The sequence below is a fragment of the Haliotis cracherodii genome, unplaced genomic scaffold (genome assembly GCF_022045235.1).
Source record: "Haliotis cracherodii isolate W230 unplaced genomic scaffold, xgHalCrac1.p SCAF_10, whole genome shotgun sequence".
Classification (NCBI taxonomy): Eukaryota; Metazoa; Mollusca; class Gastropoda; order Lepetellida; family Haliotidae; genus Haliotis; species Haliotis cracherodii.
Window position 1 is genome coordinate 14,237,259 of NW_027266265.1, and position 24,556 is coordinate 14,261,814.

Here is a 24,556-nt window from a genome sequence, read left to right on the forward strand (position 1 = left end):
AAAATACACTGTTGCATAACTGATTTGTAAAACGTGTGATGACTGGCATTGAAATTTATTACCTGGTACTGCATAAATACCATGACGAGGATTGCTTGGTTTGAGGAAGAGCCAGATGAAGACACCACTAGCAACACCAACTGCCGCAGCAAGCATCATCATGTCCTGGACTCTGACAACACAATGGACACACCTTGTAACAAATTGTAATTATTACAAAATAACTCTTCTCAACTAGGTCTTCAATAATATAACACAATGGCAGTCATTGCGTTATTTTCAGAGAGGCGAACAGTACTTTCATTATTTCATGGCATGTAATATATCAGCCTGAAGCGATGACAAGCCAAGGATCCTAATTCGAAATAGCAGTTCCTGGCACAATCAAGGGAAGTAATTCAACAATGATAAATTGTGGGGAAAAACTTCTGCCCGGGTTTTCCACTCCTTCCTCCTCATACCATGTCCAGGTGCAGTCGGGAAGCCTAATGGTTAAAGCATCCGCTCGTCACGCTGGAGACCCGAGTTCGATTCCTGACATGGGTATAATGTGTGAAGCCCATTTCTGGTGTCCACCGCCGTGATATTGCTGGAATATTGCTAAAAGCAGCGTAAAACTATACTCACTCACTAATAACATGTCCAATGTATTGTTGCTCAATCCTTTCAGTTATACATATTCTTGTAGCCGAGGAGTCAATGGAATCCTGCAGTCAAGACATGACCCTATATCACGGCCGAGAACACCATCTTCATAAATCCTCTTCAGACTGTGTTTGCCGACTACCCTCGTAATTTTCTGAGATTTTTTACAAAAATGGGTTTGTGACTGAAAAGTTGATATCGCTTTAGTCCCAGTTATCTTCCCGAGGCAAGAGCGTCCACTAGTTTTTTTAACAAAGTCTTTTTTCCGCTAAGCTTTGATATGGGCTTGTGGACACGCTTGCCTGGAGGAATGTATATTATACTACTGCAGTACGCGTCTTGACTGTGGGACCCCATCGCGGCACTCGGCTAATATTCTTGAGGTGGTTGGGTTTGGGTGTGGGTGTGGGGTACGGGCTGAAGTCTTACCCTTAGTACTTCAGTTGAGTCTACTGGTCATATCGATCAAAATGCAACATACACTGACAAGAAGCGAAACAGCTGATCGAGGACTGAAAATCCTCACCAACTAAACACCATTTTTCATGTCACCTATTCAGCTTGACAGCTAGTTCCAGCTCCAGTTCTGTATGCCATCCCCCAGTCACACTTTGCCCTATGTGGAGCGTCGCGGCGATAACTAACGCTATCTACTGTCACCAACATATGACCGACTTTCATTTGTTTACTTCTGCACACCACCAGTGTCGTTGAAGCGCTCGTATTTGTTGGGGAGCAGTTATTATTTCGAGTGTTTGTTACTTGAGACCAGTACCGTATAAACTGAGCTCCGTCTCTTCATATCAGATGCTGGCGACGCGCAGGAAGAACCGTGAACCAATTGATTAGTACTGGCACGTTGTTTTAACTTGAGGGGTGGGGGGTGCCAAAACAATAATCAAGCCCCTGTTTCACTCCAACAAATACATATTCTTCGCATTGTAGGAAAAACATTAATGTGCCCTTTTCTTGCAGACTTTCCAAAGAGTACAATTCGTTATATGTTTATTTATTTATTTAGCCGTAATGCTAATAGTATAGTTGCTACATTTGTCGTGCATATGGTGTTCCAGCATTAGATACGAGGAGCGTGGTGATGTATATAGTTTGTTTGTTTGTTTGTTGTTTAACGCCGCACTCAGCAATATTCCAGCTATATGGCGGCGGTGTGTAAATAATCGAGTCTGGACCAGACAATCCAGTGATTGACATCATGAGCATCGATCCACACAATTGAGATACGATGACATGCATCAACCAAGTCAGTGAGCCTGACCACCCGATCCCGTTAGTCGCCTCTTACGACAAGCATAGTCGCCTTTTACGGCAAGCATGGGTCTCTGAAGACCTATTCAACCCCGGATCTTCACGGTTCGATATAGTGCAGATGTAATAGTATTGCACAAACGAAATTAAAGTCACGTTTTTATAGCAACCGGACGTGCGCAGCGGATTCGTTATTCAAAGGATGTATAGTAAACAACTACACAGTGTTGTGGTCAAATATACTGAAACTCATGTCATAAATGACAGCAGATTTGTCCTTAGGTGTACCATCGCCCAAAAGCTGTTTAGTTATTCAGTACTTATCAATAACGTTTAAATTAAGTCCAGCATTTCTAATATAGTCAATTCAAATATAAGATAGTCAAACTGTTTATCGTTATTCAAAAGCACTGAATAAATTAACAGCTTTTGGACGATGTGAGGCGAACCTGCAGTCATATATTAACTGTAGTTGTTTAATATACAACCTTTGAATAACGAATCCACTGCTGGCTTGTTTTTCGTTATTTGAGGTGAAATGGGGTTGAACGTCGCGTCCAAGATTATTGCACTTATATAGCGACGTGCATGCACGTGTATGTGTGTATGTGGCTGCTTGTACTAGTCCGGACTGATGCCGATTTATCGTGCTAGCTCACTGAGATACCATGCCGCAGTTTAACATGAATACCCCACTCAGACACAGTACACTGACTCCGAGCCGACCAGTCCTTGTTTTAGCCCCTTAATGCCGAGCGCCAGACAGGGTAACAACAAGTACCATATTTTAACGTCTTTTGGTATGACACGGTCGGGGATCGAACCCCGGACCTTCCGCTCTCCGGGCGGACGCTCTACCACTAGACCACGGAGGCGGTCGCGTTATAGCAGATGAGATATAGATAGTTGGGGTGTTATAAAATATGAGATAGATAGATGTGGTTTTATAGCTCATGAGATAGGTAGCCTTAATGTAATAGAATTAGCCAGGATAGTCAAGGCGTTATAGTAAACGATATATATAGCCGTTATGTCATAGCATTGAGCCAGAATAGTCAAGGAGTCATAAAATAAGAGATAGATAGTCGTGATGTTATAATAATCAGAGTCGAGGTGTTATGGTGTTGGAGATATATTCGTAGTGTTATTGAATATGAAATATGGTAGTCGAGATGTTTTAAGGTTCTCCACTGCTTCTATGACGTCATCGTTCGAATCCAAATAGGTTCCGGCTAGAGCTTTCTTCGTGTTTAGGAACAGATGATGTTTGATGGAGACCATCAGGAGAATGGAGTGGATGCTGAATGAGTTCATAGCCACGTTCGTGGATCGTAGCCATAGCAATGGCAGTTTTTTCACTGTGTCCTGGTGGAAGAGCACACCTTATCTCAGCTTCTCGCGTCTCGTAAGTCCATACCGTAATTGCCTCAAAAGTGCAGTTTTTTAAGCTCCGTTTTTTGTCTGGCCTTATTTGAGATCGCCGACCGTGATGACACCCTCAGCATCCCAGAACACGGCGGCCACAATCTTTCCATCTGATGGGACTTTGCCTTCTGTGGGGGTGGTGATGTCAAATGCTTCCCCTATATTGATTGTTGTTTGGACTCAGTCTGGAACTGCATGGGTTTCATTCATAGTCTCAAATGTTTGCAAGAACCTTTCTGGATCAGCTTCAAACAGAGCTAGAGTTTCACGAGACATGTTGTGCCTGCACTGACAGAAATAGTGTGTAAAGTTGACTAATGTAGTTAGCGAATGCCACTGTACAGTCACACGCTATCATGTTAGAAGACTTTACTAATTAGTTAGGTTTTTTTTACTGGGTGGCCAGACGACACGAACTAAAACATGTTAAGTAGTAATCAGATATACTTTCATTGTCAGCTTCTTGTATATGACAAATAGTATTAGGCATACAGTAAGAACACAGTTATGAACACGTACATTTTAGACCGCTGTGGGATTCGAACCTGTAACCTCTTTATCTGTTGTCCGTCACCCAACCACCTGTGCTACGGAGACTCTTGTCGTTATAAGTGTCACTTGTCCTAGTCACTATTGCGTGGCTCGGTGCTCATGGTGCAATCACTGGATTGTCTGGTCCAGACTCGATTACTTACAGACCGCCGTCATAGAGCTGGAATATTGCTGAGTGCGGCGTTAAACAACCAACCAACCAATCCTAGTGACCACGAGTCGAGTTTGGTTATGATGTAAATGTTATTCGTTGTAAGTCCTGGTGGTATATGTTTTATTAAGTGCCTGTGAATCTAATTTGCACACCCAATTTCAGTATATATTATAATCTCATCCATATTTGACCTGTAGCCTGATCATAAGCACTTTAAATTCTAAACATGTTTAAAGGTGATTAAATTCTAAACATTTTTAAAGGCGTTTAAATTCTAGACATATTTAAATGTGTTAAAATTCATGTTCAAAGGTGTTTAGATTCTAAACACGTTTAAAGGTGTTTAAATTATAAACATGTTTGAATGTGGTAATATTCTAAAAATGTTTAAAGGTGTTTAAATTCTAAACATATTTGAGTGTGGTAAAATTCTAAACATGTTTATAGGTGTTTACATTCTAAACATGTTTAAAGGTGTTTTTAAATTCTAAACATATTTGAATGTGGTAAAATTCTAAACGTTTGGGTTATGGGGATGTTGCGTTTCGGTGGTGTTTAGGCTATGAGGCAATAGCTCCTATCATATGTTTAGACCCTAAACGTGTTTAGATAGAACACACTCAATGTGCATACCGTGTAGGATTGAAACACATTCCTGAACATGTATAGTATGTGTTTACATTCTTAACACATGTTTTACGACCCGTGACGATCCCGGTAGAAAACAGATAGAGCTGGTCTGTCTCACAGTCCCCGAACTATATATTAAATGAAGCAAGTCTAGATTTCCCTCAGGTTGTATACTCAGTGAGTTGTTAAGAAATACGAGCGCACACTGATCCAGAGTCTGCCTCACGGTCCCCGAACCATGATTTTGCCTTTCCCCCAGCCCTTACTGTAATGCTACAGCCCTAAATGAAGCAAGTCTAGATTTTACACAGATTCAAAATCATCCATCTCACTGGGGCTCCTTTTCAATTTTAATGTAGTTACCTGTTTCTATCAAAATTATATATTTTCAGAGACTAAGTGCTATTCTAGTGCTACTGTATAGGACATATAGGCATGCCTGGTGATAATATAGTCTTGTATGAAAAGTTGACTTCTTGGTAATAAACTGCCAAAATAAAAGATCATGATATATACGTATTGAATATTTTTAATATCACAGACATATAATAATAATTCATAACAACTTCAGTCTTTTATTGAATCACGATGTATCTCGCCACAATCGTAAATCAATCTCATTCCAAAATCCGTTTCTCGTGACTTCCGAGTCCCTTGGGATTCCTTCAGCTCTGATCCTCAGTTTTATAATGACAGAAAACGGTTTGGGGGGATAGCCAAACAGTCTTTTAAAACGTTTTTTGTTGATAATAAGTACCTCCCCAAGCCTGTAGACCCGAATCAGGGGGCTTTTGCACACGGCAATCTCCTCCCAGTCGCTCACCACGCCCGAGCGAGGTGGCATCATCACTTGTATTCTGTAGATTAACGCAGAGAACAAGTCAGCGTTGGCAGGGGCCTCCCAGTCGACATCAGTCTGTGTACAGTTAGACGGAATGTCCAGCTGGCCATGTTCGAAGGAGACCTGCAGTGGGTAATCAACCCGGCCTTTGGTGTGCTGTGGTTGATCCGAGGGATCTATAGTTCTTTGATGCGCACCTGGTGAATTAATGTCAGTGGTAGGATGTGTTGGTGTTGCCGAAGTATCCGGTACGCTGCTCGTTCTCGAAGACGTTGGTGACGTCGCCGCAGATGGAGAGTGGTTTACAGAGCGCCTTCAACACAAACGTCATACACGTGAACACATTTATCGTTAGTATATCATGACAAAAAGAACTAAATAGTGAACAAAATAGTTTGTGACTGTGCTGCTATTAACAATATTCTAACAACATCTGGGATTGGTTTCATACATTGGGAATTGGTTTCATACAAGAATTGGTTTCATACATTGGGAATCGAACACGTCTTGGTTGTGACCACTACTCTAATCACTTTAGAATTGAGAGAGAGAGGGAGAGGGAGAGAGAGAGAGAGAGAGAGAGAGAGAGAGAGAGAGAGAGGGGCTACTCCGTCAGTCTTTTTTTCCCAATAGCGCGAGCCTTCCTGACACTCTTGTCACAAATATAGAGACTATTCCTCTGTCTAAATGGTAAAGAGATTTGGAATTGATAACCACGTGGAAGCTTAAAATCGTCTCATACTGCATCTTCTGGGGTGAGCGTACAATCTACTACATCCAAAAAGAATGTCTGAGTTCCCCATCCTCCGCTGCCCTGAATTTTCATTTCGACGTGAAATAATAAAAGGCTTTCGTATCTCAATTTTCCCTTCCGGTGTGAGAAGTTATGCCCCGATGTGATAAAATAAATACAACTTCCATTGCTCACTCATTAAAAATATCCAGGTCAGATTGATCTTTCTTCAACTATGTTTATTAAAAATTCGCTTCCGAAGCAAACCGACTCGATCTATCTCATAAATTAATTTACAGCCTGGTATCAACTGTATAATCTTTTAAATGTCAAAAGATGACTTACACAATTAGTAAATAACATTGTTTTCATTTTTAATATATTATAAGGATGACCAAATACAGTAACATAATCTTTGCGCAATACCAACAGATCACAACTCCCTGGGAACAGTAAAATATATAGGTATAAGAGACGCATTGTAATTGCTGACAAAAAGTAAACGTTATGTATTGCCCATGAAGTGTACGTGTATATAGATAATCTCATCCGAGTGTCTTTTAGTATCAAATAATCCCTGTTCGCCCCGATTATGTTTCTAGGTTTGTCAGCACCATACCCGTGCTCGTGGGTTTCACCGAAGTGGTAAACGTCGGAGACCTGCATCACTTCGGGATTTCCTCCCATATTAAGCTGACACGCCGCGATATAACTGGAATCCTGTTAAAAGCGGCGTTGAACCAAACTCACTCACTCACTCATTTTATATCAAATATATCAACACGAGTTGATAAAAGTCCAGTGGACAGACCCCGAGAAGATCCGGGGTAGAATTGATCTTCAGCAAACCATGCATGTGGCAAGAGGCGACTAACGGGATCGGGAGGTCAGCTAAGTTCATTGACTTTATTGGCGCATCCCGTGCATGTAATCGTCTCTCATCACTGTCAATCACTGTCATCCAGTGAAACTGGATCGTCTTGTTCAGACGCCATTTTTTACAGACCCCCGTCATAGAGCTGAGAGCGGCGTTAAAGAACAAATACCAACAAACAACAAACCAGGTGACAGCTCAGAACATTCGGTAAAGAAGAGCTCTGGGCTGACCCGAAACTGTCAAGTAGCTCGTGTCGTTCCAGCTACGGAAAGAGACGAGTGGTGACGAATGCTACCGACAGGGAGCGGAGACTGTTCATACGCAGTTGTAAAACACGGAAATACCAACAGTTGGTCTTATTTCTAAACCACTGTCATGTGCACAATCTAGTAACCCACATTACCCCTAAAGTTGTCTTACCTACCCATGGTTTCCGTCGTCTTCGTGGGGTGGGAATATAGCCACAATATCGGAGTTACCCATAAGAAATTCTGGTCCAAAGTTAGATGCGGTGATCCCATATTTGTGACGGATTTCACGTGTTAGGACCTGCACAGCCTCACTGTAGGTTGGCGGCTTTTCGTCATCGTCCTCTTCGGCCATTATAATATGTGAAGCTATTACAACAACAACCCCTATTTATAATAATCTCTCTATGTACCCGCGGGCTCTCTTTTCAACGGGGAATTAACGACAAAGGTGTTCCCTGCGGTCGCGGCAGTATTTGCCCCTTTCCTGTGGGAAGCCTCAGCGCTTCGTTTATCCAGCGAATGCCTCTTGCAAGGGACACAACTCTTGCCAAGATTGCTTACTATAGACAGTTTTGTTTGTTGTGGTGGGTTACGGTCTGTTTTATTGTGGTAGTGTCAACAGTGCGAATGCAGAATCTGTTCCCTGCTGTCGACCAAGGAAATGCTTGGTGGCATCATTTGACGAGAAACATCACTAAGTGGGTGGAGCAACGTGATGATAATAGCACCCGATAGAATAACGACCTTCCATGCCTATATAAACTAACATCTAGTCTCTGAAATGAACATATCGTACAGAAAAAAACAACAGTTGTTAAATTAGCTTAATAATAATTTAATAAAAAGTAGCCCAGAGTTTCTCTTCATTTTCAGAGACCCCGATACTCCAGTAATCTAGACTTGCCAAACATTATAAACTTGCATGGGCTGTATTTGATATATTTATATCAGGGTCTGTACACAACGTGAGTGGGTTTTCATTCCTCTAGCCCTCTCCAGGCTTCTCATGTCATTACATATCACAAGTAAATGGGTCAGTCTAGCCCAGCCATCTAAAGCACAGCTCACTGTGCAGAGTAGGCTCCCTTAGATGCATCCAGAATCTTATGATCATGGGTTCAAATCCCAGCTTCGCCCTGATTATGTTTCCAGGTTTACCAGTGGATTTCACTAAAGTGGTAAACCATTTTAAACCACTTTAAAAACTAGACAGGTGTTATGGAGTTATAGTTTTGCTGGACTAACAAGTCTATGCATAGTTCAATCCAAATCACGCCACAAAACCAACATCTGATTCGTAAACTGCCCTGCAGATTTCAGTCGTTTGCAGCATTTGCAAAGCATGTGTACCAGCATCAACAGATATTTTCCAAATCTTTTCATGTTTTTAATCAAGGTGCTCAAATGATTTGATGCACTTCCTGAAGCAAGACATGTTTTATCACAATATAGATCTTGATTATCAATTAGATGTCTTTACTGGGCGCTGCCATTTTCTTTGAGTTGGGTTTAACACCGCTTTTAACAGTATTCTAGTTATGTTGCGGCCTGTCAGCTTAATGTGGGAGGAAAGCCCGAAGTGATGCAGGTCTCCGACGTTTACCACTTCGGTGAAACCCACGAGCACGGGTATGGTGCTGACAAACCTAGAAACATAGTCGGGGTGAACCGGGATTCGAACACACAATCATAGGTTTCTGGCATGCCCAAGGGAAGCAACTCTGCACAGCGAATCGCGGCGCCTAAGACGGCTGGGCCACCCGTGCCACCCGTTTTGTTTGAAGCAAATACAAGTGATATGAGAGGTGGAATCTGATTGGTCAATAGGAGAACATAGAAGGGACATAACTCCTAATAGTCACTGGTGGCGCTGCATTTGAGCCCTGAAATTCCCGCCTAGTTCAGCAAGGGTGGAAACTTGACTTTTAAAGTCAGTTAACTCCTTTGTCTCGGGAAAAAGGAGGTAAACATTTAAAGCGTGCTTCCCTCCCACATCAAGCTGACATTCCGTGATATCACAGGATTACTGTTCATAGAAGCATACAACACAACTCACACTTGACTACTAAAAGCTTTTATCACCCATCTTCCCGAGGCAAGTGAGTTAACTGACTATAAAAGTCCAGTTTCCACCCTTGCCGAACTAGGCTGGTATTATGGAGTTACATTTTGGCTGGACTAACGAGTCCAATCAAATCCGTGCACCGAAATCGAAATCCGGTTCGGAAACTGTCGTGCAGATTTCGGTCGATTGCAGGATTGCAAAGCATGTTCACCACCAACTCGTTGTCAGCAGATATTTTCCAAATCTTTTCATGTTTTTAATCAAGGTGCTCGCGTGATTTGATGCATTTCGCGATGCAAGACCCGTTTTATTACAATATAGATCTTGATTATCGTTTTGACTGGGCGCCACCATTTTGTGTGAAATAAACGCAAGTGATACGAGAGGTGGAATCTGATGAGCCCAGTAATTCCAACCTAGTTCGGCAAGGGTGGAAACTGGACTTTTAAAGTCTGTTAACTCTCTTGCCTTGGGAAGATGTTATCATCAAGGATACAACACAACAAACACATCATAAGATCAAGCTATTTTAATTGATCTTCAACCAAAAAAAGTAAATTCTGTCAAATAAATATGCTGCCAAACAGCAGACATCGACTCACAGATTCTCAATGTTCTGGGCAAGTTTAGCATCACCCAAACTCACATCTCATCTGTACACCCAAACCAAACTACAGGACTCTCTGATTACCAATATGTGTAAATGCAAGTGATCTAAGAGCAAGAACAGCAATTCACCTGTACAGAGTGATAGAGGACAGATGGTAGTCTTTATATATTTTGTTTCGTTTGTTGTTTAACGCTGCACTCAGCAATATTCCAGCCATATGACAGCGGCCTGCAAATAATCAAATCTGGACCAGACAATCCAGTGATTGATATTATAAGCAACCATCCACGCTGGCTGTCAGGTACGACGAAATAATATCAACCAAGCCACTGAGCCTGCCCCCCGATATGTGTGGTTACCACTTGCAACGAGGTTACTGGGGACCATTTCTAACCTGGAATCCCCAGGGTTCAATAGTGACATAGGTGCGTGTATTTAGTCAGCTAATGAAATAAGTCAGGATAGCTTGCAGGAGTCAAAATGAGCCCAACCCTGTGTGAATCCTTCCTTTGCTGATACTGAAGCAATGCGTGGATCAGATGGCTGCAAGGCTGTGACACATATTACACAATCAACGACAAGAAATATCGCTGTAGTGTAATCTGGGTTTCCCTCACCCAGGTATTTACCAAGGCAAAACGCGTCCAAGTGCCTTTATCAAAGCATAGTTTCTAACAAACAAGACTTTGATAAAAAGACTAGTGGACGCTCTTGCCTTGGGAAGATGTCTCCCTGGATTGTTGATCCATTGGTTTAAAGTAGGGACTACGCTGCAAGTCTGAGGTATGTAGTCAGGGTGATGGAGGATCTACTGTATACTGACCCAAGAAGTACTGACCATGACAGGAATGAGGCCAGTTGACAGTCTGTTTAATTTCAAAAATCATTATTTCTGGGAATTTTTTTAAAGTTGTTATTCTCTTAAATCCACACGTACATGTGTTACCTAACTGTATACAATAATGCTTATTATTGGTCCTGAAATACAAGCCACCTCTGCAAGGCCAAAAAAATAGCTTTAACTACATTAACATGATGTCATGAATAGGGAAATTCTTATTTCCAAGATGGGAATTTTTACTGACATTTGCTGCAGACATGGTGCCAGAATCGGCTTCTGAGCAGGTCCAGATAAATCCCTGGTCTCATCTTTGTGTGATATACTAATCTAGCTCTTAACTATTATCCAAATGGACACCATACTCACACAGTCCACTGAAACAGATATTAAATGTTCTCTTTGTTTCACAAGTGCCAGAGAAAGGGAAACAGAGATTTCAAATATGACAGTTACGACTCCCTCCCTGTGCAAAAATACGGAATAAACAGAGAAATCCCAAAGAGGCTAATAATAGACTCATTAGACCAGAACTAATGACAACAGTCCTTGTCTTTATATAACAAACCTGCTGCAGGGCAAACACTGCCATGAACCAGTCTTGTGCAAGAAGGCACATCTTGCAGCATGAGATATATTTGCTTGGCTCTCGCTAGACAAGTGTTGCTTCGGGAGTGTGATTTGCAATCAATAAAAAACAGTGATGTCAACACAATATGTGGTACACATTATAATGAGTGAGTGAGTGAGTTGGGTTTAACGCCGCTTTTAACAGTATTCCAGTTATATTGCGGCATGTCAGCTTAATGTGAGAGGAAAGACCGAAGTGATGCAGGTCTCAGACGTTTACCACTTCGGTGAAACCCACAAGCACGGGTATGGTGCTGACAAACCTAGAAACCTAATCGGGGCGAACGAGGATTCGAACCCACAAACATAGGTTTCTGGCATACCCAAGGGACACAACTCTGCACAGTGAATCGCATCACCTTAGATGACTGGGCCACCCGTGTCCCTGGTACACATAATACAAAATGGCTGGTTGTGAAAAACATGCAATATACTTTGCAGCTGTAACAGAAATATATAAAAGATATGATAAAAACTCATGAATGAGGACTAGGCACCAAAGTTATTAGTAGAACCAACAAGAAGAAATATCAGTTGTAAGTAATAATATTTTTTTTTCTCCAGAAACTATCACTCGGTATACTTTTACTTCTGTATATCAAGCAAATTTTTAACAAAAGGTGCATCTGAAAATGAGTAAATATTGTTAGACACCTCATTTCCTATTCTGCGACTGTCCCCCCAAAACACAAGGTGTTAATAGACAGATGAATTTTTCAGACAGCACTACCAAACTATTTTTTCTCGGAAAGGAGGTGCCAAACAATTATGTTTTGACTCACATCAATTTTGTTGGTTCAATTATTTTATTGCCTTTGAAATTCCTTAATGCAGTTGGTTCTGAGTCAGGAATTCACTGGCCATTCAGAACGTGCATTTTGTGCAAGTGAAACTGAGGCTATTGCTAATTATGTAACATTACAGAGTGGATGGAAGCAAAATATCATGCAATACTGAGAACAATCCCACCCATCCTTATAATATATGACCAATCCCTTTGATAAAAAATGGTTAATTTGAACAGATCGATTAGGGCTGGGACGAGTCCAAATTTAAAACCCAGGTACCCACCTCCCTATTACCTGACCCTACCTGGGTACCCACTGTAGGTCTCAGGAGATGTCTCAAAATGTCCGATTGGGAACATTTTTAGCATAGCCCTGGCAAAACGTATTTGGATACATGTATTAAACAATCAGGTCATTCATACACTGAAGTTGAATTAAGTTATATCTTTATTCAACCATGTGAAAAATCAGAAGGAATGGGTGCATTGTCAGAAAGAAATGCGAACATTAGTGACTTGTAGTGTTACCATAGAGTTCTAATATTAAACAATATATCACGTAACTAAACACGGGTCCGGGTAGTCCTGTGAGTACCCGGGTCCTACTCAGTACCTGCCCAACCAGGGTACCCAAGTTACCTGTCCCAGCCATAATATCGATATACGATGACATTCCTACATGAAACCCCAGCTTGAAGACGATCTTGATCTGAACGTCTATATAACCAAGGAACATTACTTACCCCATTATTCCTAAATCCGAAAATTACACTGCAACATTCTCTTTTGATCAACAATGTTTAATTGTCAATATATGTTCGACATCGTAGCAGATAAGTATTACACAAGATCCGGGTTAGAAAAGGTCTTCAGCAACCCATGCTTGCTGTAAAAGGCGACTATGCTTGTCTTAAGAGGCAACTAACGGGATTGGGTGGTCAGGCTCGTTGACATGGTTGATGAATGTCATCGATCCCAATTGTGTGGATCGATGCTCATGATATCAATAACTAGATTGTCTGGCCCAGACTCGATTATTTACAGACCGCCGTCATATAGCCGGAATATTGCTGAGTGCGGCGTTAAACAAAAAACAAACAAACAAGTATTACACAACCCTTTCTAATGTACCCTGGGGAAGAGTCAACAACAAACTCCAGCTACAATGTACATGATGTGAGTCTTGTGCTGAGTAATCATGCTGCTGATGCTGAATGGATGTGGTGGAATTGATGTCGGGCGTGGTGAGGATCTGTTGTCAGCTCCAGACTCGGATTATTCCCAGACACAGCCCTGCACACGTCAACACCGTACCTGTGAATATAATCATACCTTAGTGCATCTACTTATTATTAATACTCAACAAAAAAGTAAGGAATCATGAATATTTTAGGGATATTGTTATGGAATTGTGTTCCCCAAAAATATTCATGATGCAGGTCTCAGATGGTTACCACATCAGTGAAACCCATGAGCACTGGGATGGTGCTGAAAAACCTAGAAACATAATCGGGGAGAACCCACAATTTAGGGTTCTGGCGTGTCCAAGGGACGCAACTCTGCACAGCAAATCGCGGCACCTTAGACGACTGGGCCACCTGTGTCCCCTCATGAATATCAGTAGGAAAATACATAATACACACATGATCAATCTCATTAAAATCAGATATCATCATCTTAGTTCTCGCTACCGCTAAACAAAGCTTTGTTTAGTGGTAGCGAGAGCTAAGATCTGATTTTAATGAGATTGCACACATGATAAAATCATGACAACAAGAAAGACTATACATAATTAATAGACCATGTGTCCTCTTTCTACATAACAGTTTATCTCATCTTGTCATGTTATTTGATAGTTTTGCTTGACAACGGTATAAGGATCCATACCGAAATGTCGCCTTTACAGTAATAAAGAAGTTGTTATCCATAAATTATGTCTACTTTGTCATCTTTCAACTTCAAAGTAATGCCTATCAAACAATTCAGGGATGATATTAGTCTTATTGCGAGTTTTCATGCAGCTGATGTTGAAGTCATTTACAGAAAGGGTTTGTTGTCAGCTCCAAAGTCAGATACAGAGGTGTCAGCAGATCACACAGTGAGGTATCTATCAGGAGTGTTTTCAAAGCCCAACAAGACAGTAAGGCTGTTGACCCATAAATGTTGCCTGTCCATCTTCAAAGTTACCTGTCCACATTCAGATATAATAGATATTGAAAATTCGCCAAAGAAATGAGACAAGTCATGTCTTGATTCAGTTTACATAATGCATACAACCACTTGAGAATATCAAGAGTCATCAGAAGATGACAAATCCACCGGCCCCCACAATAGCAAAAGGCACCACTTCAGTCCCTGGTTAAGACATGTACCAAGTTTGGATGAAAAATCTTTCACGGTTTTCAAGTTATGCTCCGGAAACAAAATATTGATGGACGGATAGACAGACCAGATGTTGACTATAATAAATCTGAATAAAACTGAATACGTAAGTAGTCTTAAAATATCTGCCAGACAGTCAGGCAGGTGGAGGAAATTTCATGCAGCCTGACAGGAAAGTTACCAGCCACGGGCAGGTGGCAGGCTGTTATTTTGGAAACTGTTTATCTGAGTAAATATGAGACTGATTTGGGGAGAAAAGAGTGGGATCCTTCAGGACTGATCCAGGGATCCAGGGACCCTGATATACTGGGATAGTGACATGTACATGCTTGGTACAGGCGTACCTACCTCCAGCAAACTTCAAAACATCGTTCCTGTATATTTCATACTTGGTGAGGAGATGTGCAATCTGTGTCTCTATCTTCTGGTTCAGCTTGGTCAGATTCTTTTGATTTTCTGCATGCTGGAATGTCAACACGATCACCTTGTCATACAAGTTTTATTCTTCAAGCAAGATGCTTACAAGCCCCTCCATCACACATCTCACAGACCCTCCTCACAAACAAGCCCCTCCTTCACACATCTCACAGCCCCTCCTTCACACACAAGCCCCTCCTCACACACAAGCCACTCCTTCACACATCTCACAGCCCCTCCTTCACACACAAGCCCCTCCTTCTCACACAAGACTCTCCTTCACACATCTCACAGCTCCTCCTCACACACAAGCCCCTCCTTCTCACACAAGCACCTCCTTCACACATCTCACAGCCCCTCCTCACACACAAGCCCCTCCTTCACATATCTCACAGCCCCTCCTCACACACAAGCCACTCCTCACACGCAAGCCCCTCCTTTACACATCTCACAGCCCCTCCTCACACACAAGCCTCTCCTTCACACATCTCACAGTTCCTCCTCACACACAAGCCCCTCCTTCACACATCTCACAGCCCCTCCTCACACACAAGCCCCTCCTTCACACATTTCACAGCCCCTCCTCCACACACAAGCCCCTCCTTCACACACAAATACCTCCTTTACACACAAGCCCCTCCTCACACACAAGCCCCTACTTCACACATCTCACAGCCCCTCCTCACACACAAGCCCCTCCTCACACACAAGACCCTCCTTCACCCATCTCACAGCCCCTCCTCACACACAAGCCCCTCCTCACACACAAGCCCCTCCTTCACACACAAGCCCCTCCTTCACACACAAGCCCCTCCTTCACACACAAGCCCCTCCTTCACCCATCTCACAGCCCCTCCTCACATGCAAGCCCCTCCTCACACACAAGCCCCTCCTTCACGCATATCACAGCCCCTCTTCACACACACAAGCCCCTCCTTCACATGCAAGCCCCTCCTCACACACAAGCCCCTCCTTCACACACAAATACCTCCTCACACACAAGCCCCTCCTTCACCCATCTCACAGCTCCTCCTCACATGCAAGCCCCTCCTCACACACAAGCCCCTCCTTCACGCATATCACAGCCCCTCTTCACACACACAAGCCCCTCCTTCACACACAAGTCTCTCCTCACACACAAGCCCCTCTACACATATCACAGCCTCTTCTCACACACAAGCCCCTCCTTTACACATCTTCAAGTCATGTGTATATCATGTGTATTGATTCCCTTTTACAGAAGTACCCTATACTTACTGCCTCCACTGCTCGGCTCCGCTCCAAGTTGATGTCAAGTGTCATCTGACCTTTCAACTTTCCAATCTCATCTCGCAATGAGTCTTTGATTTGACGGATTTCAAATGACTGTTTCTGAATAAGAAGCAAGGAGTAATTCAAATCACTTTCAAATACAAAATTATCAACAGCTACAAATCAACACAACATTTTGAGATTGTAACTGTGAGGGGGCCACCTTTTCAGACAACCATCTTGGATAACCAATCCACATCTCTGTGATACTGATACAGCTGATGTGGGTCCATTTCCAAGTCTCACACAGATTATCAGTATCCCCCTGGTTTTATCATGTTCATTAGATTTGGAAATAAATATAGATTATTGTACCATGTATTCACAAGCTGACGCGTGAATGGTGTGATTAACCTCCGTCTGGTTGCACAGCAAGGAGAACTCACTCTTCAACAATCGGAGTCGCCTCCGTCTGGTTGCGTAGCGAGGAGAACTCACTCTTCGACAATCAGACTCACCTCTGTCTGGTTGCGTAGCGAGGAGAACTCACTCTTCTGCAGCATGACCATGTCCTTCTTCACCGAGGAGATCTCCGCCATGAGCTGCTGGACGCGAATCTCCTGCTCTGACTTGCTGATCATGTGGTTAGACTGGTGCTTGATGGTAGTGTTCACGATGTCGACCAGACAACCAGTCATCCCCTCCGACTGTTCCCGAGTAAATCCTGATACAGAAACAACATTTGATAATCACAACAAATATATTCACTCAACCAGGGAATTCAAAATAAAGTGCCCTCATATCATGGAATTGGCTCAAGCCTATTTAACAGACCTGTTTCTTAAGTACAACCAAACATCATTATGGTTGTAAAATAAGATATGCTTCAAAGAGGGTTTGGGTGATCCTGGCACAGTCAGGCTGGTTAGGCTCATCATCAGCTCAGGGCCCTTGCCCCCTCTACACGCAGCCCAGACAGCGAATGGGACTTCTCCCAGGAACGGCTGCCTAGTCGAACCCACAAAGAACTTTTCGGAGAATGTGAAAACTCCCCAGCACTGCAGCCTATTATTATTATTATTATTATTATTAAAGTGACAGTACACACCCTGCTGTTCCAGCTTCTTGACAAGCTCCAGTGTGTTGAAGAAGTAGATCTCTTTGACTGTGGCAGGGTCCACCTGCCATACATCATAAGCCTCTGGAACATGACACAGAATATACTTGACCTGAGCTCAGGAACTACATCCTAGTTTCACAATGTTGCAAAAGCATCACAAAACAGCGACTGCTTGGAGATTATCTGTTATTTCCATCATTGCCCAAAGAAGGAAAACATAAAGGCAAACTATAAAAAAAATAATTCTAGCACACAAACAATTGCCATAAATGGCTTTTGAACATGGTTGCCATATTGAAAATTGGATTTGAACCTGAAGAACATATTCAAGTGGCATCGTTGGTGGCAATAAGCATGCTATGTTTCTATTTCATTGGTCAAATGGTTTCTGAAAAGATGCTTACAAATGCTGACACCAAAGGATGAAAGACAATCAAGCCATAAAATACATTCACTTGACTTTTACTGAGGTGAATCAACCTTGGTGACCTTGATTGCCCTGCCATGTCAAGCTAATCATCAGATATTTTGCCAGGGTTCCAGATACTTTCTTGAGCTATTGAGTATTAACTCACATATTATCATTCTAGTTTGGTATTGATAGGTTTCTTTAAGTATTCAAAATATGTTTACTCCCTTGGGTCCTCGTAATACTAAAAGACGTTAAAAGATGGTACTTGTTGTTACCTTGTCTGGCGCTCGGCATTAAGGGGCTAAAACAAGGACTGGTTGGCTTGGAGTCAGGATACTATGTTTGAGTTGGGTATTGCCTATACTACTCAATTTAAACTGTGGCATGGTATTTCACGGGGCTAGCACTATAAATTGGCATCAGTCAGGACTGGTACAAGCACACACACACACGTACACACTCACGTGCACACAAACACATTCATGTCCCTATAAGAGTGCAATAATCTTCAACACAACGTTAAATACAATTTAACCTCACCAATCAGTACAGTATTTTAACTTATTATGTTAATGAATACACCTTTTATAAAAAAGTAATTCAGCTTAAAATGTTGGTAACTTGTAACGTGGGTGGATCCAGAGGGGCGGTCCACAGGTCCATCCAGACCCAATTTTTTTAAAACCAAATGTAGAATGTTGTAGGCAGTAAAATGATCTACTGAAAGAGGATTTTGATATTTTGGATCCCTCCCTTTTAAAAATGCTGGATCAGCCCTTATCTAATTTGCATCTGTTCATGTATGCCGTCTGTCTTTTACTCAGGCAGCATTGGATCAGCACACAAACATCTGTAACGCCATTTGGGTACGCAAGCTGAAAAGGCTGGATTGGGTAGTTCTGTACTAGTGAGTATTTCTCCTGCATACTTGTACAGAGCTCCAGATAAGCTTTTGGTGTTGTGGGTATTTTACCCATGCATTTTAAAATCATTGGGTATCAGTAATTCTATCTGCGTATTCAAATTTCTGTTACCCACTGGTTTTTACACATGTGGGTATTTAAGTGAAATATTTATAAACACTATTCATCTAGTTCCTGCAAACTGGTGTCGTGTGGGTTCGAGAGCTTTATAGGACTCAAAAATACCACGATACTTCCACAAGAAAGTGTGATGGCAAATGATCATGATGTAACTGTCATCGTGGAGTTTGGCAAGGTTGACGGAATGCCTGTTTATAATTTAAAAATAAGTTGCTGATTTGCTAATCGAATACGCAGGGTTACTTCCACAATATTTTGATGATACTCACAAGTTTTATTTTTGTAGCGTATCTGTAATGTGCGTTGCGTATTTGATACGCTTGGATTATATTTTACTGTGTATTTCTGCATTTCTGATGCATATTTCACGCAGATACGCAGCTTATCTGGAGCTCTGCTTGTACACCATCTTCCCGAGGCAAGATTGTCCACTAGCCTACATTTCTACCCTTGCCACATCAAGGCCACTTTTCTTGGCTCAACCCTGACGCCACCTCGCGTAGATCATGAGTTGTTCCCCTTGACTATCAAAGGCATTGACCTAGTTGATCAGATAACGGAAATATTCGCAATTTCATCCCTGACACAAAAATATGGGCAATCATTGGAGAGTTTGGAGACATTCGTGTCAATAAAGACAGGTAGCGGTAAATCACTTGCACACAAAGGTGTACCAGTTGTGGATGTTGATTTTGTGAAACGTTCTTATTGGACTATCAATATGTGTGATAGTCCAATCATATTTAGCACAGGAAAGTGAGGTTGATGTGACAATGGTGGAAACAAGACTTTGATAAAAAAAGACTAGTGGACGCTCTTGCCTCCGGAAGATGTACATGTACAGAAGCAACTAAAAAGACACTAGGTTATGGTGATGTATTTTACACATACAGGCAGTTTATTGGAGCTCTGCAGTGCAGACTCACAAAATGATGCTGATATGGAGTGAGTCAGTGACTTAATATTTAATGTCACATCGGCAATATTACGGCCATATCGTGACAAGAAGTTCTACGTTAAGAATACATATATTTATATTAAATGGAAACCTGTCATCGATGGACAGTAAAATAACTAGAATATCACAGATTAATATTTAAAACTAGCGTACAACCATAAAAAGATATAATTATATTTAACAATTCATAATAAAAAGGAGCTATAGATTGCCAGCAGCTGAAGGTAGATCACCATGCTAGGGTTCATGGGGATACAGTACCTTTGCTACCTGCATGGACCCTAGCCGGATTTCGATGATTATTAGCAATTTTTGTCAAATTTAGCCAAAGTTAAATTAACACATATTCTACGTTAAAAAATGTGGCAGAAAATCTTTTAACTTCAAATGATGTGGTCTTACGTACCCTCTCTGGGGGACAATCATTTTACACTACTTCAACCCCCATCAAGGGTACAGCCACTAACAATCCAAGCTAACTAATTTCCTTCTACCAAGTCTAAAAAGATCATTTATCAATTACAAAACATAAGTTTCAAAATTTCTATAATAATTCAATTTCTTTTAAGAAAGCAATAATGATGGGGTAGACACAATTTTATGGATAACAACTTCTTTAATACTGTAAAAAGTGATGTTTCGGTATAGATCATTATACCGTTGTCAAGCAAGACTGACTGAGGGACTTAGTACAGAATATATATAGTAGGTGGAGGATTAACAGTAACAGCAATTGCATCTATATGAGTGGGATAACATAGGTAAGCAATAATGATTCTGATATGGAAGATACAGCTGTTGAATAAAGGTCATAAAAATCCATTCATGATAAAGGACTTTCACTAAAACATAAAGTATTCACACAGCACACGGTGCCACAGATGCTATCTGTATTCTAGATAAACTAACCCTCTGATCCATGCATTTACTGGTGTTTAACCATGTAGCAGCACATATGCTGGTATATCATGTTTTGATTTAGACAGAAACCTACATGTCAGGTCAAAATAGCACTGCAACTATCTGCCGTATTTACTCTAATCAATGGTCCATTTCTAACATTAAAATTGCCTGGCGTATATCGAAGACAATGACTCAATTCTTTTACTGCTTAATGAGAATTGACATGTTTCAGGGATCCAGCACAAGGTTTTACATGATGCAGAAATGTGTGCCAAGAATAGAATCATGCAGAAAACAAATACCATATTCTACATAATAAGTGCCCAGGGCGCTCTCAAAACTGGAATATTATTTTGGTGAAAGATCGTTAATTTCGGAGTTTATGCTGACAGCCTGAAATGTTTATATACGACAGATATATTTTTCCAGAATTTACCGTATTCAACGTAATAAGCGCCCCGTTCTAATAAGCGCCCACGGCAATATTTGCTAATATATTGGCTAGTGAAAATACCAATTAGCACCCCTTCCGATTGATCAATGTACACAACACTTATTTATTCGCGTATAATATGGGTGTGCATTATAAATTTAAGTCTTGTGTACATAGATCAATCGGAAGGGGTGCTAATTGGGATTGTTCACTTGCAAATATATTAGAAAATATCGCTGTGGGTGCTTATTAGAGCGGGGCGCTTATTACGTTGAATACGGTATATTTCATCATGGACACACGATAATATTCATTGCACCCAATGTTTGATAAGAAATGTAATGGTCCTGTTTGCTAACTATGTCATATAATCTTAAAATTACAATCAACACACCGCTCATCCAGTAACATCAGCCGTAGTGACTTCTCATACAACAATTAAAGGATTTGTAACACTTGGAACGAAGACATAGGCGATTCACAATGTCAGACACTCGTATTTGATTCAATACGCATTAATTTCATGATTTACGGTACATATTGCATGCCCCAATAATGAATATAGAACGCGTGTTTATTCATAATTAAATTTCTTAACAATGCTAAACAACTTCATGGTACTAAACTTAACTTGTTTAATGGTATATAAACAACCATACGAGCGTGTCTACTCACATAGCAAGATTGCATCATACAGATCTTCGACAAAATTTTAAAAACGTCAGATGTTTAAAGGAGTTAATAATGTACCTGTGCTTTCAGGGACCACTTGAGCTTCTGTACTATCGATCTTAGAAGCAGTCGTCATTGTAGGAGTGACCTCAACCATGTCTACCGCCGCGACGGCTTTGGGCCGATTGAGAAATGGTTCTGACTGTTGCGCTGCTGCTACGGTTGGAGTTTGAGATCCTTTACCGTGAACTCTTCTACACGTGCCGAGTTGCTTCTGTGCCTCGTGAAGTAATAACATATGCCTTCTACAAAGCCTCGCCATTGTCATTCCCTTCATAATTCCCTCAGTCTTCTACCAACACTCGTAAATTCTCGAACACTGGTTTCTGTTTTCGTAGCACTTAATTTAGAGTTACCTGCCCCTTTAGTATGATGCGGAATATGAAAGAAGTTTCTGTAAAATCTCTCACGTCAGCTTCACTTCCATTCGTCATAGTGCCTCAGGTTTGTGACTGAAATTAATGGCATATCAACTGAATGTAATGAAACGGATGTAATTGAAATCAGCAGTTACATGTATAAGATAATATTGCCTGTGTAAATGATGCAGTTGTAACTGTTATGAATAGTCCAGTCATACTGTTGTGAAAGTGCAGGCAGGCATCCAGTTTACGGATTGGGCATCTGTTACAGGGGAGGGGGGGAAGGGAGGAGGGGGGTACCAATCTTAGAATTGTATCATATTTAGCTGACACCCCTTAAATATTGTTCAAATTTATGTATTTAAAAAAATAAATCAATAAATAAAACTATTAAAAAAATAAAGGACCAGCCCCATAATAGCCAGGTGTATTGTCCCCAGCTCTGGTGTTATGTAATTTCGTAACGAAAACGAGTTTGTATCCATAGTCATTCATAACCCTAAAGAAATCTCTGTAATACTACATATATTGATGATTTGAGATTTGCCGAGCGCGCTCCCCCGCCTCGGCCTCGGTTAAACGGCTCATCGTCTATAACGCCCACCAAGTATTTGGACCCCATTGGTAGCATTGTAGCGAGGGACCACTGTATATTCATATTTTTAACAATTCCGGGATATGTGTGCAGAGTATATATATCCATGCCCTGAGACATGTGTTCTTGTGGGGTATATATTCATGCTCTGGCTCTGGGGGACATGTGTTCTAGAGGAGTATATATTCATGCCCTGAGTCTGGGGGACATGTGTTCTATGTTCTAGTGGAGTATATATTCATGCCCTGACTCTGGGGGACAGTTCTAGTGGGGTATATATTCATGCCCTGAGACATGTGTTCTAGTGGAGTATGTATACATGCCCTGGCTCGGGGGGAAATCTGTTCTAGTGGAGTATATATTCATGCCCTGGCTCTGGGGGACATGTGTTCTAGTGGAGTATATATTCATGCCCTGACTCTGGGGGACATGTGTTCTATGTTCTAGTGGAGTATATATTCATGCCCAGAATCTAGGGGACATGGGTTCTGGTAGAGTATAGCCCAGACTCTGGGAGCACGGGTTCTAGTGGAGTATGTATTCATGCCTCCACTTCTGGGGGGGGCTAGTGTATATATGTGCATCTGTAAGTTCGGGGGTAGGGGGAGATGTGTGCTAGTGGATTACTGGATTATCAACCTACACTGGTACCTGGGCATGTGTGCCAGTGGAGTATATATCCATACCCTGTCATGTGTCCTTGTATAAATCCAGGCTGTTAGTTCTGGGACAAATGCACAGTGGTTGGCACTGCAGGGAACCCATGGCACAAAACCATCTCCCTTGTCATAATGATACAATTGCTGTGAAATTCTGTTCTTGATCATGTACCAACATCCCATGATAATACTTATTATTGACAATTATAACATTAATAAACAGGAATTTTCTGAAATACAAAGGCAATTTCCTCTACATCGTCCGCACCTCGAGTGATCCTGGCAACTAGATCTTGGGGTGAGGGATTAGTGCATAGCTTGCAAACCTTTGTGACATCACACTTCTGTGTGAGTAGGATCTGTAACATGTTGCTGAACTGCTCATGTATTCATTGACCAGAAACTCACCAGAACGTCCCAGATTTAATTGAATTGTACGACCAAGATTTTACTGTTGAATTTTATGAACTGGCCTTTTGATATGAATCTTAATGTTAATTTTTGTTTCGTAAATATTTTTCACATTAAAGTTCCATGACATGAATCGAACCTTCAACCTCAAATTAGGTTTAGGTTTTGTAACCCACTGAACCACCAGGGCATGTGATGAAATGGTGTTCATCCTTACAAGTTTCATGTCATGACTTCAGTTTGGTGCATGCTGCATGTTGTCACCTTTCATTGAATTCCTTTTATGCCACAACACTGCATTGTTTCACTAATTTTCCAAACATGTTATTCTTTCTGTTATTTCTTGCACTTAGATGGTTCATAAGTTGGATTAACCCCCCAATAATCTCCCTCTGCCCTCGGCACTCCCCAATGTCCCTCAAGGCATACATTTTCAGCCCAGACCCAGGAGGCTGTTTTTCATCCTTTACACAATAACCACAAAAATAAATGTTATTTACAATAGTTTATTCCTCAGCTGTTGACAGCATGTGCACATACAAAAGGCTGTCACAAAAACATTGTACTTCACAAC

The 24,556-nt window shown here is 41.4% G+C and overlaps 3 protein-coding genes across 3 annotated transcripts in view; all 3 read right to left on the minus strand.

Moving 5' to 3' along the window:
- LOC139447074 (rifampicin phosphotransferase-like) overlaps positions 1-1,334 on the minus strand; it is a 43,788-nt gene extending 42,454 nt beyond the window's left edge. Inside the window, exons 1-2 of the mRNA XM_071228231.1 lie at positions 1,198-1,334; positions 63-172 (exon numbers count right to left, since the gene is read on the minus strand). Of these exons, the coding sequence (XP_071084332.1) occupies positions 63-162 (100 nt within the window). The 5' untranslated portion in view covers positions 163-172; positions 1,198-1,334. The remainder of the gene's footprint in view (positions 1-62; positions 173-1,197) is intronic.
- A 3,880-nt stretch (positions 1,335-5,214) lies between these two features.
- Positions 5,215-7,894, minus strand: LOC139447084 (uncharacterized). Its single transcript, XM_071228241.1, has 2 exons — positions 7,548-7,894; positions 5,215-5,826 (listed from the first exon to the last, which is right to left on the minus strand). Exons 1-2 carry the CDS (start codon positions 7,724-7,726, stop codon positions 5,256-5,258), a joined length of 750 nt encoding a protein of 249 aa, XP_071084342.1. The 5' UTR covers positions 7,727-7,894; the 3' UTR covers positions 5,215-5,255.
- A 4,325-nt stretch (positions 7,895-12,219) lies between these two features.
- Positions 12,220-22,302, minus strand: LOC139454089 (mitochondrial calcium uniporter regulator 1-like). The gene is made up of 6 exons (XM_071235586.1): positions 21,974-22,302; positions 17,463-17,555; positions 16,873-17,078; positions 16,361-16,474; positions 15,035-15,149; positions 12,220-13,618 (listed from the first exon to the last, which is right to left on the minus strand). Exons 1-6 carry the CDS (start codon positions 22,230-22,232, stop codon positions 13,563-13,565), a joined length of 843 nt encoding a protein of 280 aa, XP_071091687.1. The 5' UTR covers positions 22,233-22,302; the 3' UTR covers positions 12,220-13,562.
- Between the last annotated feature and the right edge of the window lie 2,254 nt (positions 22,303-24,556).

What these genes read in the sequence shown, in the direction of transcription:
- LOC139447084 (XM_071228241.1), bottom strand. Translation starts at nt 7,726, where the DNA reads ATGGCCGAAGAGGACGATGACGAAAAGCCGCCAACCTACAGTGAGGCT. An exon ending in GAAGACGACGGAAACCATGG is followed by an intron (nt 5,827 to 7,547) that starts GTAGGTAAGACA and finishes TTTGTGTTGAAG; the next exon opens with GCGCTCTGTAAACCACTCTC.
- LOC139454089 (XM_071235586.1), bottom strand. Translation starts at nt 22,232, where the DNA reads ATGAAGGGAATGACAATGGCGAGGCTTTGTAGAAGGCATATGTTATTA. An exon ending in AGTGGTCCCTGAAAGCACAG is followed by an intron (nt 17,556 to 21,973) that starts GTACATTATTAA and finishes GTCATGTTCCAG; the next exon opens with AGGCTTATGATGTATGGCAG. An exon ending in CAAGAAGCTGGAACAGCAGG is followed by an intron (nt 17,079 to 17,462) that starts GTGTGTACTGTC and finishes TTTCTGTATCAG; the next exon opens with GATTTACTCGGGAACAGTCG.